Source organism: Amyelois transitella, chromosome 21 (genome assembly GCF_032362555.1).
Source record: "Amyelois transitella isolate CPQ chromosome 21, ilAmyTran1.1, whole genome shotgun sequence".
Taxonomy (NCBI): Eukaryota; Metazoa; Arthropoda; class Insecta; order Lepidoptera; family Pyralidae; genus Amyelois; species Amyelois transitella.
Window position 1 is genome coordinate 2343306 of NC_083524.1, and position 16406 is coordinate 2359711.

Genomic DNA, 16406 nt, shown 5'->3' on the forward strand with positions numbered 1-16406 from the left:
GTACCTACAACATCCACAGGATACAGAGTTTGTTATAAATCAAACACATTGAATCATATGTAACAATTTTATTTTACCAATATTAATATATTAACACAAGTGGTCCAAAACCACTTTCTCTCTGATAATAATATAATACAAAGAATTTGCACGAGGTTTGAACCCATAACAACGAAAACAAGAGCTAAGACTAATGTAACTACAAGTCAAGTGATAAAATGCGTCCTCGACTAATGACTTCCGTCTAAACATGTACAACAATATCAGAACGAGGTAAAAAATAAGGAAAAGAAAGGGTAAACATTATCAGGACATTCATTATAATTATTATCTAACCTAACAACGAGGGGGCGTTTACATAGCGTACAACGGACCGCAATCATAATATAAAAGTGAGAAATGAAAAATTCGCAAACACATTTCCTCTTTTTGGCAAAATCTTTATGTTTATTTGGTTAACTTCTTTAAAAGAATTTTTGGCGTAAAAATATTGTTTGACCGATTTATAATGGCAAAACTCGAATGGCATTTATATCAAACGGTTTTATGCGAAATGAAGTTTATGCCATCCGCTGTTCATAATATGACGAAGAGTTTTGCTATGATGGATGGATGTCTTAAGTCTTACATAGGCCCAATCTGGCTCTAGGTTTTACTAGGCATAGCACCTACCTAGATTATGCATACAATAATCTGAATAAAAAAGATAGTAACAACATTAGGCCCATTTTTACTCCGGACTCGCTAGTAAGCGCCCAAACCCCGTTATACGCATAGTTATAACATTATACATTATATACAATGGGAAATAAATACATCCTACATTATATTCACGACGACAACACACTATAGTGTATATGTACATACCACACCTACTGAAGTGCAGTGACAGACAGTCACTATATCACAAAATATAAATCCCATTGCCACTAAGTTTGGTTTGCCTACAATATTGGCGTACAGCGTCCGGCGTGTAAGTTGACCTACGCTCGTTTATCCAAATGGTGACCCCATTTGGATAAACGAGCCACATAATTAAAAGTGTACATACAAAAATCATACCTCTTTCCCGGATGGGTAGACCGACATATTTCCATACGTTTTGTCATAATCACTGTTTCGCATAATTTTTATTAAAACTATTATGAAAAAAAAAGTTATGCAATCTGAAAACAACGCTATACAAATTTATGTCATCCATTGTGAGCCCATCATTTTGGTTCAACTTATATGCCGAGTGTTGTACGCTTTTTGGCTTATCCAGGTTTGTCTCCAGTTGGTACCGAGCGTCGTCTATACATCCCGACTTAGAAACATAGACCGCTTTTTTGCCAACATCTCAGAAGATTTAAAACAACAACCCTTTAAAAAATGGTGAACAGTATTGTAAATTGCACCAATGATGTCTATTTTAGATCAAAAGATGTTTAAAAACTTTCTTGCATTTTGCTAAACTGAATTATTGCTTTAAAAATGAAATTTCAAGATACAGCGCTGGATGTACCTTATAAAAAAGAGGTTCTCAATTCGCTGAGAAGTTCGCAATAAAGCGGAGATAATATCGATATAAATGTAAAACCACATGTAAAAAGTCACTAATACAAATAAACATTTTTGGTTTCCACGTTGTACCTACTTACAAACAATTTCATCCAAAAATATCCTGAACTTACAATCCCGCGCGGTATTCAACAATGCAAAACAATTTATACAATTTTCACTTTATAAAGTTCAATACTTATACAAAAAGAGTAAACTTCGTTCAGCTGTTTCACACAAGTTGTAACATCTAGTTTTAATAGTTGCGACATTCACACAACGAAAAATTGCTTTTAGAAAATGTACAAAAATTTGGGTCCAAAACTGCGACATTTTAAACACGTCAAAAAGACAGTATTCGATGGATTTTAGCGGAGACATAAGATCATAAGACATTTGTTCTTGAAATAACAATTTCGATTTGCTGCTTTTTCTTACTTGGGGTTATATGTATGTATGTACTATAACATAATTTCGCGACTAGCACGTGTTCCAACATGTATTTCGTCCACAAAGCAGGTTTACCAAGAACAAAGTAGATTTTACAAAAATACATTCATCGTATCCGATTTGAACGAGTTTAAACGATACAAATACATTTTATTCAAAGTGTATTATTTTTCATTAAAACGTTTGTTAAAATCGAAACGATGTGTGCAATTTGGTAATAAATACTTATCTAGGCAATAGAAATATGGCCTGAATATTATTGGATTTTAAATAATCCAATCCACTAACGGCTTGGATAATACAAGATTACAATAAGCAATTCTTGTATACCAAACGACTTTGGTTGGGGGAGCATAAATATTATTACGCATAATTGTAAAGAAAATCGTATCTACCATAGCTTTTTTTATTTTCATTTAGATACGACTTTTGATGTAGTCATCACATGTAAAGCCTTGCTATAAAAATCATTAAGCATAATTGTTTTAAGAAAACTATTATACATACATACATACATAAACTCACGCCTCTTTCCCGGAGGGGTAGGCAGAGACTACCTCTTTCCACTTGCCACGATCCCTGCATACTTCCTTTGCTTCATCCACATTATACGTAATAATATTATGCACAAAAATATTCTGCTATTAGCAAATATGCATTCAAATCCAAAGCCGCACCGATCATCAATACACAGAATTAAAAAAATATCGCGGAACTAAAATCGATGTAGGCGCATAGAATTAGGCAGCATACGATTACGACGCAATGTTGTCGCGATATCGCCGCGATGTGGCCGCGATATCGCCGCGATGTGGCCGCTTTATCGCCGCTAGTGTCCCACGGGTTCGACGTAGTTGGCGGGGTAGAGTCCAACGCGCCCGTCCTTGCGTCCCTTACACCAACCTTGTTCGTCCTCGTCTTCCAGTTTTTCAAATAGGTCTCCTGAAAAACAACAACATAATCGTATTTTTAATAGCCTTCCCAAACATTTGTTAGCATACATACATACATATGGTCACGTCTATATCCCTTGCGGGGTAGACAGAGCCAACAGTCTGGAAAAGACTGAATGGCCACGTTCAGCTATTTGGCTTAAAGATAGAATTGAGATTCGAATAGTGACAGGTTGCTAGCCTATCGCCTAAAAAAGAATCCCAAGCTTGTGAGCCTATCACTTAGTCGCCTTTTACGACATCCATGGGAAAGAAATGGAGTGGTTCTATTCTTTTTTGTATTGGTGCCGGGAACCACACGGCACTTTTTGTTAGTTTGATACTTATCGGCTCTCAGACACACATGCTCATTGTACCTTACATTATGAACTCTGTCCAAAATATATCATGGTGGCCGTGTGTGCTAGAGACGACATAATACTTCCTTCTCTTTCACTCTTATACATACACATACATTATGTGTTGTTTTTATCAGATCGGTATTGTTTATCCGAACTTGTTCATAAAAAGAGAGGATTTAACAGCCCACTAGATGCAAACACTTTTAATAGAACCAAAAATAGCTTTACTTCATACAAGTTAGGAAATTACAGACCTACTTTCACTGTCTATTTCATTACAAATAACGCAACGACCAACCCTCGTAGCATGACACGCGCGACGCCGTTTACACGAAAAACGATTACTATCCCGTTTCGTGTCATAATAAAAAAAAGCGAAACAGCGATAGTTTATTGCGCGATAAAAACGACATCGCGTGTGCCATCGGGCAGGAGTCATGTAGAAATAAATACTATTTAGTAAATTTAGTTATTTATAGAAAAGATATTACAGAATGTAGCAAACAATCAACGCGACAGACATGACAGTGGAAAAAAAAAGTGGCGCCACGTAGCGGTTGACATAAGCAACAATTAACTTTTTAATTTTGACGCTCGTCCAAGGTAATTGTCTTTATACATCCAACAAGTCATCTCTTCGCTCCATCGCTCACCTTGTCTAAAGCTCAGCTCGTCGCTCTCCGCCCCGGTGTAGTCGTACAGCGCCCTGACCGGCACCCCGGGCTCCCCGGTGTCGGTCAGAGCGCCCCCCGATTCCTCGTCCCACTCGTCCTCCTCGAAGGGATTTTCCGCCCCCTTAGCGGACTCTTTGGCGGGGGAACTCTTGTTGGATTTAGGCGCTGACGCCGTGCCGTTTCTGTAATATATATATATTTTTTTTATATACACAGATTGAGTCTAGCCTCGAAGTAAGTTCGAGACTTGTGTTACTAGATACTAACTCAACGATACTATATTTCATAATAAATACTTATATAGATACACATCCAATGTTACGTTTGGATACTGTGTAGAGAAATTGCGAAACTCAACCGTTAAGTTTCTAAACTACTAGTATCTATGGATTCTATCCTATTCTATAAGAACAATATACAGGCATAAGATAGAACTACAATAAGTAATTGACGATTCTAACTCTAAAGACACGAATTCCGTCAGATCCGTGATGGTGTATCTGCTGCGACTGGTCTCCGGCCTTAGGGACAGGCGGAGGTAGGACGGGTCGTGGTCTGATGGCGGACAGGTGAAGATTTGAAGTCGGTTGATGCTGGGATAAGAAGGTACGTCAAAGGTTGTAAGGATATATGGTTGCTTCTACAAAGGGATTGAAGGAAAACTGAATATAATCCTACTAATATTATAAATGCGAAAGTTTGTGAGTATGTCAGGATGTCCATATGGATGTTTGTTACTCTTTCACGCAAAAACTATTGAACCGATTACGATGACATTTGGTATATTACGATTACGATGATATTATGTAAGTAGCTGTAGACCCAGAATAGCATATAGGCTATTTTTTATTCCGGAGTTCCCGCGAGATTGATTCAACGCGGACGAATTTGCAGGCGACCTCTTGTGCGAACTCTATATGGAACAATAGGCTATTACACTCTTTTTTGAAAACTGTTTTAAATCAATCCTGAGACTGTGTTATACCTATAGATTTTTTATTAAAATTTTTTGAAGCCGAAAAGTGCTCTAAAAACGATTTATTATTTATGATTTTGTATTTTCGCGCGAAAACGCCATCCGCCATGCTGTTTTGACTCGTGACGTCATACTTTTAGTAAACAATACGGCTCTACGTAAGACTAAAGTAAAAAGATTTTTGTAATAATGAATAGGCTATTTGACAAAGTTCTAAAAACTATCTTAGGGTATTTATTTGTTTATAAGGAGCCCTACAAAAATACTTTTCTGCCTTTATTACAGCTATTTTATTAAAAAATCGAAAAAGAAAATGAAATATTCAAATATGCCGCCAAAACGCGACTTTTAGCAATATGGTGGCCATGGCATACAGTGACGTAAATTTCGTGTAAATATCATACAAAGCTTGTTGGTGTTTCGAAAAGTTTTGATTTTCTCTTGTTTTATTTAACTTGTGCCACGTCATATGTGTGAAAATTATTAAAATGAGTTCCTATAAATGTTGTGTAGTGCCTCAATGCACTAATACAACAATAAAATCTCCTACGAAACTGTTTTTTTCTATGCCGATGGATTTGAATATTCGCAAGAAGTGGTTCCAGATCATGATCTAAGATCAGTGGTTACCAAGATATTTACATTGATGTTTTCACATTCCTCAGTTCGGCAGCATAGAAATCTGGATTGTCTTTGAAGAAGACGCCAACCATTATTGCGTCCACTTTTGGTAGGTTTCGACTGTCAGCTTTCGCGGAATTGGTTTCCATTATTAAAAACCTATGTTATCTGAGTAATCCTGAGCGATCAAACACTTATAAAATCTTGAAAAATAATAGCGAACACTAAGGAACGGTACGATCCACAGTCTGTTTATGGATAATTGACGTCATAATAGAAATAGCCAATCACGTTTGTTTTTAGTCACGTGACAGCTGCAAAAAAAAACCTAATTTTCTGAGACGGATTTTGTTAAAATAATGCAATATTTTTATCTCGCGTTATTACAAATTGCTCCAAAAAAATTATATTAAGACTGATGACATAAAAGAAATGTATATTTTTATTACAGTCAAATAGCCTATTACAATACATATTGTTGGTGTCTTGTTCCTGAATGCAAGAATACAAGTATAAAAACACCAGAAAAATTGTGGATTCCACTGCCAAGTGATATTAAAATGAGAAACACTTGGTTGAAATTAGCAAGAAGAGATCCAAAATAGGTTATGTTGGATTGGTTGTGTAATAATTTACCTATTATAATTGTGTATTGTAAGAGAATGTTTAATACAATAAATACTTACATCGCTGTTTTAACATTTCTTAACTCAGCAAAACAGAAATCGGGATTGGACGCAAAAAATTTCGCCACCATCAACGTATTAATCCTCGGTAGATTTATATTGTCTGCTTTCACAAAACCGTCTTCCATGATTCTATTAAATTATTAAAGAGTAAAAACCCAAAAACGTGATAGAAATTTTAAAATTTCAAAATAAACAGAGCCTGACATCATCAATATGTTTTCGATTCGATATTTGTTTACTAAAAGTATGACGTCACGTCAGTACCCAACATGGCGGATAGCGTTTTCGACTTTTGAAGAACAGATTAAAAAAGAGGATTTTTTAAATTGAATTATAAAATCCATATTGCACTTTTATGAATAATGATCGATGTTTTTCTTTTATTTTTTACAAAATCTATAAGATACGTGCATTTTTATATTTTTTTTTACATGGTGTAAAATAGCCTATTATACGGCTCCAATTTCCATTCCGATTTTCCATACATCTTTCATCACAGTCATTACACACTAACAACAGATAAATATCAAGCTCTAAATGCATATATTTAAAGCATACATACATATGGTCACGTCTATATCACTTGCGGGGTAGACAGAGCCAACGGTCTTGAAAAGACTGAATGTCCACGCGTTCAGCTGTTTGGCTTAACGATAGAATTGAGATTCAAATAGCGACAGGTTGCTAGCACATCGCCTAAAAAAAAGAATCCCAAGTTTGTAAGCCTATCCCTTAGTCGCCTTTTACGACATCCATGGGAAAGAGATGGAGTTTGGTCCTATTCTTTTTTTGTATTGGTGCCGGGAACCGCACGGCATTTAAATCACTCTATATGCAATAATAAAACTCACGTGACAGCTATAGGCGCGCTAATAGTCTTCTTATCTATTGTGTTGTTTGCGGTTGTATTGTTGGTGCTGTTCGCCACCGTCGCCGCGGGCGGTTGCGGTCCGTCAGTGTGGTTGGCCGCCTTGCCGCTCGGCTTGTTGTTCGCATTGATTGGCGGCAGCTCCTGTATTGTGACATTGTATGTTTTATAGGTATATATATAGATTTTTGAAGGAAAATAGTTGGTATGTGTTTTTAGAAGAACCAATTTCAATTGGAAAAAGTTTTTACTTCGGAATTTTTAATTTTTTTTTGATTTTTTTTTGTACTGTACTGTACTGGAATTGCTAATTATATATTAAAAAAATTAAACCAATTTTAAAAATAATGTTATATTTTCACAATTTAATAGAAGCTGTTTTCTTTTTTGGTTTGGGTCTTCTAAAAAAACATTATGTTAAAGGTAATTCCAAAACATATTGATTAAATTGGATCATATTTCATTAAGGGGACTTTTTATATATACCTATATATGTATTTATTACCAAATTATTTAAATATATAAAAATTATTAAAATATCGATTGTATACAGAAATATATATTCGGTACATAAACATTATGTATAATATAGTGTTAACGATTATTATCATGCTTACCTATATGCATTGAGAGACAAGCGACATTCATCATGCGACATCGATATAAAATAAAATAATAATTATAAAAAATAAAAACAATATAAAAAGCACACTTACGGCTATTGCAAGATCGAAATGAGAATGACCTTTACCGTAAAACTACGTCATTGCCCTCTCTCATGCATTCTCATTTTAATCCAAGAAGGGCCTAAGCACAAATACGTACCGAGAAGTTCAGCCAATGTAATCCTGGGCAGCCTCGAACTATTTTTATTGTTTTGTATACTTTTTTAAAAAAAACTTTTTTTTTTTTCATAAAAACAATATAAAATGTTAGAGATATATTTTTTTGTGATTAGACCCCTCGCCTTCTTTACCTCGCATCGCAGGTTCCGCTCTCCACACACAATTTATTATTGGTTGATTGTTTTATTTTTTTTTATTCCGCTTTTGAAATATAACGACGTATGCATTAAGCTTGCGTGTAAACTTGTATGTTTTGCACTGGCTGTTTATTATAATTATTTATATTTTATTTTTTTAAAAACAATAATATCACCTGTCAGATAAGCTTCTTTAAAGTCGTTTAATACCTAAGCTTTATCTAGCTATATAATATAGCTATAGCTTATGTTTCATTTGAATGTATGTTCAATTATTCTAATAATAATAATATTACTTGCGCAGAGCATCATAATTTAATAAATTTGTTTGGACTTTTTGATTATAGTTTCGCATAATTTTTTATATGTAAAACGATTATTATGCCAAGAAAAGGTTATAAGTTCAGTTCAAATTATGCCTAAAATTTTAATATGCATACGTCGCAATATCTTTATATGTAACAAAAGCCCTGTCCGAAACGAGGTCCTGTTAACCAGTTCAAAAATCCATGTTCAAAAATTAATTATATTTTAAACGATAACTTTTAGGGGAACATCTATATAATGTTGATTTTATTACGCCTTCGAGAGTAGTGTTGTCAGTTTCAAAGTATTTCCCAAATTTTAGGGAAATTAATGTAATTAATCAGTTTTCCTGATATCTTTGTTATGATTATTTGCAGGTTTGTTTTTTTTTAATCAGTTACTCAAATGTCCTTTTCGTTCCGGACAGGATGTTTGTTACACATCAAATCATCTGTGATCACTTGACGTACGTCTTCGCTGACCGGCCTCTGGTTGAGAAGCGTGATGGGCCCGGTGGGAAGGCTCTCCTTGGACTTGCCCTTGGCGATGTCCCGGAACTCCTCGGTGTACTCCTGGTGGGTCATAAGCATGATCACGACGCGTCGGGACATTCGGACATTTCATGATCTGGCTAGACTCGTTTGAAATTGATAAAATTTTTGAGAGAGAATAGTTTTGTTGTAACTAAATGCTTGGCATGTAAGCTGACGCGCGATAAAGTATAGGAGGCGTATGGTCAGTGCCAAAACACCTGCGCTATACGCATTTGGGTTAAACTCATATTGAGGGAAAACGAATTATTGACTATCTTCCGAACGACGAACGAATAAATTATTTTGTTGTCTAGTAATTTAATAAAGGTTGAGTGACATAACGATATTTTAAAATAATGCCAATTAATGCTTAAAAAATATATATTTTTTAAATGCAATAGTCGAAACCAGATCACTGTTTTCTGTGTACGTTTTACTTAAAAATTTAATAAAATACACTTATTGATTATGAAGTCCCAACGCCTCGTCGTACGCAAATGCAAACTCAAAATAATAAAATTAATAAAAATAAAACTTGTATCACTTCCAGTCAAAGCCAGGTGGTATTATATTCAAGCGACGCACATTGTGTACGGGCTATGCGGAAAACTGGGGCATGAAAGGGCAACACTGGTCGAAAGCATTTTGGTATTAATGCCAACACATACATATGAAAATTATCTCCCCCTAAATCTTTATTTTATTGAGTTTTTTATATTTAATAATTCATGCATTTTTTCAGTAATTATTTTCTAAATGTTTATAATTATTTTTGAAAGAAACTGAATAAATAACCGAAAAAGCTGATAGGTACATACTTTTCTAAAAGAAATTATCAAAAACCGTTTTAGGTAATAAAGTAAAAATAAAATAAAATAGTTTTAATTCTTTATTGTTTTTATAGTTCAAAAAATGTTTCAAGTAAATAAAAATATTATTAAACTTATTTATCAAATGAGTGAGAGGGCTTACATTTAATATTAACCAACATAGTACCAATATGCTCAGACCGTACTAATCATGCGATTAACCATTAAGATTCACTATAGCACAAGTGGCTTACAGACATAATGCAAACTAAAAGAAATTGAAGAAGGCGTATGAAATTTTCAGAAGTAGAAAAATTCGAATAGTTGATCTATTTAGTTGTGAATGTATTTGCTGAACAGTTTCAATTAAATATGATCAAGATAAAATATTTGGAAATATGATGAGGCAGAAGAACCTAAATGGCATAAACAAAAAAAATGTGTAATAGACAAAGTTTATGTTAAGTCATAAGCTTTTAAAATTGGAATGGCCCGCTTCGTTTCACTTTTAGTAAAAAATAAATGATTTAGTAATCTTTTATTTCTTTTATTAGCTAATACTAGTTTCTATAATTTTAATGCGACTAATGTATAAGGTTAATTTTTGTAAATTTACCAAGTATTTTTTGTTGTTTCGCAATTTTGCACCTAATCTGACATTTCGCCATACAAATATAATTTATAAAACGAATCTAATTCCTGATTCCTGAAGCTGACAAAGATTCAACGTCCAATTATATTGCTTCCAAAACCGTTATTTCCGTTGTGACTTAACCTTTTGTTTTTGCATAAATATATCAAAATTAATTGCTTTCTGTGAGGATGAGAGTGATCTGTGGAGTGCAGATTGCAAGTGAATGCGAGCGAAATTGCACTCTATTGTAATTTGTCACGGTGTACGTTTGTGTGACACAAACCTTATGAGTAATTATGAAAAACTGTTTGTCATAAAAATAAAATTTTGGAGTGACGACATTACACTTCGGTAGATGAAAAAGGTTTAAAAAAGTATATATCAGTCGGGTTGAACTGACCGTGATTTTAAATCTTTATTATTTTATAAACCAAAACCACCTAACGAGTTTCGTTGAAATTTTGTTAACCTTATTAATAAATCGAAATAATCGCTGGGTGTAAACCTTATACCACGTGACAAAAAAACAGTACATGATTTGGTGTAGATTGGTAGGTATCACACATCAAAAATTGCATTGCGGTCATTCATATTGAATGCGAATTTAAATGGACTTGACGTGCTATAAAAACGCACTTAAGGGTGCGATGTGATTCCGTGCATTTTGCCCGTGATTATTTCCCCATAGGTACATATTTTGCCATATCGCCGTCATAGAGAGAGCGTAAGTGCTTAGAGCGGGTTCTCACTAACTCTACGCTTTCAAGAATTAACTTGAATGTGTACGGGGCCAGTTAAAACCTACACACGATAAAAAGAAGAAGGTACTGTTATGCTCGGATAAATCCGTTGGGAATTAAGCGGTTATATGGAATGATGAGTATTTACCCACATTTTTTAAAAGTATTGAGGGATTTAAAAATAACTTTTTATAAGAATGTAGTATGCACAAATTTTATTAATAATAATTTAAGACGTTAGGAAATTGATAATTTTTTCGACAATCGGTCGGCGTGGTTAGATGTGAAAAATTAATAGTTACAATAGTATAAATGCAATCAATTGATGTATTACAACTGACACCTAGCGAGAAACTGTTACTAAGTAGATGTGCTTGCAAAAAATATTTGCGTCTCTACATTGCCGTTTCTTAAATTCCCAACGAAACTTCACCGAGGTGACAGTACGTCTCTTTCTTTCACCGTGGCCGCACATAAACCGTACACCGTGACAGCATACCATTAGAGGGTTGCTATAGAAACGGCTGCTCCCGTAGCAGACGCTAGAGGGCGCCACTTGGCTCGACCTCGTTGACCTCTCATCCCCGAAGCAGAAAGAAGGCAGGGCGAGCCGCAGGCGTCTAGTGGTCCGAGACCACCACAAGGGCCATGGTTGGACCGCGCTGGATATCATGGCCGACGCGGCCGCTGGGAGGTATTTGTATTGGATCGGAGTGGCCTCCGGTTCAACCTTTTGAACGTATTAAATTTAATGAAAAATGTCTATTTGAATCTTCTTTCAAATCCCTTTAATTTTTTTAAACGTCTTGTTATATAATTGAAAAAAATATTCCAGTTATGACTGAGAATTATTGATTAATGTACGGAATTCACAATTTCAAGAAGTGATACTAATTTGATTAGAAACGAAACTACCTGCTTTGCACTGAACTGTCTACTCAAATACATCGTGAGTAATAATAACAACCTGTGATCGAAATAGGTGAGGTATGTATATTTACATTAAACAAGGAAGTTATTATTTACTCTGGATTATACCATCCGAGTAACTAATCTGAGGGGTGCGCTGATGACTCACAAATATCAGAACATGAGAATAATTCAGGAATATTTGGCACAAAAATCACTTTTTTTTAGTGACTCACTAATTGAGAAATAACATTGAAAATCTTACTTTCAAATAAAAAAAATATTATAATTTTCACCAAATTTTCTGCTACGGATTTTGACTGCGTGTTCTATAGAAAAGTAGTCACTCTAATACCACCTATTCCAATCACTGATATTCAACAACGTATTTAAATATAGAGAATTCTCTACGTGAGTGTATTTGAAACAAAATTTCCAACGATAATCCAGGTGTGAATTGCGTCTATTTATCGCGTTTGGCGCGGTATGCGGACGTCGGCACGGAATGTTTATCGAATTCGATCAAATACAGCTCAGCAAATACTGGGCGAGTTCTACACGGTACTGAGCACAGTAAATACGAAACAGAAGGTTATCAAAATCGTATATCGGAACTGGGAATCCTCAGGTTATCAATTTTCCGCTCAAAAAAGGCACATATTTTAATCAAAAATATACTCATAATGCTCATGTAAATTGGCTTAAAAAGCTCTTCAAACCTACAGTTATTTCACGAATAATCGATAAAAAAATTTCGTTGAAACAACATTTAAAAACATGAAAGAGCCCCGATGGACAAAAAGACAAATTTAAAAGCGAAACACACCCAGAAACTAGGACAAATATCAGTAAACATGAGTGTAGTATTTGCCCACGAGGTAAAATATAATGGTGATTGAATTGACGAAAACCCCAAATTATCTAAAATGCTCTAATGACCCTTAAGAGATGATTACCAGTAGGTTGTACGTGATTACGAATCTATATCTTAGTCTAATTATAACTATTGTTATAGGAATATAAGTATTGTAATTTGATTTAATCTATTGTATCAATTAATTTGAACTAACAAGACATTTTTTTTAAATTTAATTTTATAATTGAAATCAATTAATATATATGAATTTAACCTTCTGTTCATTCGCATCTACTATGTCTCAAAAGCATCGAATCTAATGAAAGAAGAGGATAGAACATGCTATTTTAACTAAATATCTGTTGAAAATAAAAGCTAGGAGTTAAAACGACGCCATACGTACATAAGAGAATCATATACTCAGACCAAGTCGATAAATTAAGACTGAGTGCAGTGATAAAATTAAGTTTATATCGAAAAATCAGTTTATTTTTAAGACTTATTCATATAGCACTTCTAATTTAAACAGTATAGTGAGAAATAAAATAATGATAATCGTTATACGGCTATGCTAATTATTTAGTTTGTAACAAGTATATTGTTCATGAATATCATTCAATCAACGTATACTTAAAATTATATTTTTGTCTTCATTTGTCATTCACTCTCATTTGGGCCTTATTAATTGACTGATAGATAAATAAAAAACACAATTATATGTAGTAGTATGTCAAAGGGATATTTAGGTACTAACGCACAATATATAAAACTAACGATCAATTTATTACTTCATTTGTATAAAGAAAAAATTCAAAATAAGAAATTATCGAATCAACTTTGAAATGCGAATTACATAAGTAATCAAATTTCAGTCACTGCGCCGTCTATATTTTTTCGCCTGGTCTGAGCATGCGTTATTAAACTCTAAATCAACATAACGCATACGAGGGTAGTTTGAAGCTAGGAAGGAACAGAAAATTACAAGATTTAGGAATGAATCAATGGTCGTGTCGTTAGTTAATCACTTCACAGACAAGGTGAATTGACTGATTGATTGATTGATGATGTTACCTCGAACTGGGGCCACGCCATCGCCATATTGATGCCGTGGTTGTTCGCCCACCACTTCAGATCCTTCTGGTGATCGGCATTGTTTATCGTGTGGTGGAACTCCTCGTATATCTGTGGTAATCTGGAATTTTTTGACAAAACTTTGACGACAGTGAATGTGAAGAAGGGTTTTGGGGGAAAATGTGGCGCTGTTCAAACTATATTTTATCTTGTTTGGACCAGATTTCATAGAAATTATCTACAAGAAGTAAGAGAGAGTATTCTCTAACGTCATTATGGATAATTAAATTAACACGAATAATAAATTAAGATTATATATCTTCAGTCTGAAACATAGCTTGACTCTATGACAGCAGGTGGAACGATAACATTGACGTGGTTGGATATTGTATTTAATTGTTTCTTCTCCTGGATAGTGGTAACAGGTAGACCCCGGAACCTCCCCTGACATGATTTATATTGATGATTGTGCATGTATAATTGTACTATTTTTTTTAATAATTACATTTTTTGTTTTTCTCCACACTAGAGTAGGTATGCACCTAAAAAGTATAATTGTTTTCCTGCATTGTATACACCTGATTCAGAGTAGGAGAGGCTAGTAATCTGTCATACAGGTTTTCCAAGTACAGACACCAGTCTCTCACATAGATCATTATTTTGTAACTGCATAGTTCACTTTACGTCTTATTCTTTAAGTGTGTAATTCTATGTGAGTGAAGAAAAATAAAGATTATAATTATTATATTATTATACTCACTGTGGCTCCTGACTAATATTGAGGCACTTGTGGAAGCTGAAGAGCACATCTTTGAAGAACGTCAGCCGGTGAGCCTCCATCTGCTGGCAACGCTCGAAAACTCCGGTCATATCTTCAATATACCGAGGGTTGTAGGCGGTGATCTCCGCCAGGGCAGCTTGGTACTTCTCCCGGTTCTTCGCAACTTCCTCGCGACATTTCGAAACTCTTTCCGCCATTTTCTTAACCTGGAATAGAGATGTTTGTAAGTTAAAATTTGAGGTTAATTGATTGGTATATGCTGCTAGTATACGGGACAGTGACAGAAATCGACCAATCAGATTTAATTTTGCAAAAAATAGAGCTCAGCGATTGGTTTCTCGTCAAAAACAGTTTCTCGTCATAGAATTTTTACGACCTCCTCCCTCCCAGTCATTTGGGCAAACACCGAGATGATTTTGATCACTGTGACAGTGATAGAAATTGTTTGATTTCATACATTTCATATTCATTAATATCTTATTTCTTTTTTCACTAGAGTCTATCTATCTATCTTATACCAACATCATAGTAAATGATACAAGAAATGGGGACTTTAATTGAACGCAGAACAAATTTACCCTAATACCTACATAGATTGCTTGAGTTTATTTGAATTCGGTTTTATTGATTTTTTTTCTTTTACTAAATACTCTATCTTATAAGCAAGCGTCTAAATTAAAGAGCGTAGGCGACCTTTTAAGCTGAATTGTGAAACTATTCACAGTTTTTACTTCAGAAGCATTTATTATAATGATTACGCCATTTTTCATTGTCACATCGACATGAGCCACATCAGCAAAGCCACCGCACATATAACTCAAAAATAAGCAAAGACCGCAACCGTCTGCTTTGAGATATTCCTGCTTACTTTACGCTAAGGAAAGTGATAGACATCTTTCGCCATTAGTTCGGACTTTCACGTACCTATACGAAAACTTTCTTATTTATTATGTACGAAATTCATATCAATCCTTACTAATAAATAAAGAGAAGAGGTTGTTATTATTGTTAAAAAAAACCCCCATTTACACCTATTTAATTTAGCACTGAGTCGAACTAGACCTTCGCGAGCATACTCCGGCTAGCTTTTTTTCTAGACATTCCCACGGGAACGAAGCGCCGGCCAAGTCTTGTAGGTAATGAAGTGGTTGTAATTTCATGAAGTGCGCCGAGTTTGCTTCAGATTAACTGGCAAATTGTCACGACGGCTTCCGCCGGCGCCGGTCGCGCTTCGCCCTAATTGGATAGCGACGGTTTATGTACAGTGGGGTGCACATAAATCCCTTCATATTACTAATAGTGCATACATATGGTTATCACTTCTTCTTCTAGAGCGTGGCCTATCGGTCTTTTCAAGACTGTTGGCTCTGTCTACCCCACAAGGGATATAGACGTGACCATATGTATGTATGTATCACGTCTACGACACCCTTACGCGAGAGACAGAGCCAGCAAACGCGTAAAAGACTAAAACTCCAATTTCAGTATAAGTTAAAATTCTGATCGGTCGGGTATGGTACTAATCTTTGTGGGATTAAGACAAATATGAAGCAGACTTTTAATTTTAATAATTCATGCTTTAAATAAAACAATTTCAACGAAACTCCTGTTTTTATTTCAGAGATATATTATTAGTTACAAAAGAGAGAAAGCTTATATATATTGCAGACACAT

The 16406-nt window shown here is 34.7% G+C and overlaps 1 protein-coding gene across 5 annotated transcripts in view; it reads right to left on the reverse strand.

Annotated features, from left to right (window-relative positions):
• Positions 1 to 53: 53 nt before the first annotated feature.
• LOC106136631 (protein kinase C and casein kinase substrate in neurons protein 1) overlaps positions 54 to 16406 on the reverse strand; it is a 100118-nt gene continuing 83765 nt past the window's right edge. For 4 of the 5 annotated variants that reach the window (XM_013337239.2, XM_060950215.1, XM_013337237.2 and 1 more), the window contains 6 exons: positions 14712 to 14938; positions 13952 to 14072; positions 8870 to 8971; positions 7095 to 7255; positions 3937 to 4139; positions 54 to 2931 (listed from right to left, as the gene is read on the reverse strand). In XM_013337239.2, coding sequence (XP_013192693.1) covers positions 2819 to 2931; positions 3937 to 4139; positions 7095 to 7255; positions 8870 to 8971; positions 13952 to 14072; positions 14712 to 14938 — 927 coding nt within the window. In that variant the 3' untranslated portion in view covers positions 54 to 2818. The remainder of the gene's footprint in view (positions 2932 to 3936; positions 4140 to 7094; positions 7256 to 8869; positions 8972 to 13951; positions 14073 to 14711; positions 14939 to 16406) is intronic. The other variant, XM_013337240.2, reaches the window with a different exon arrangement.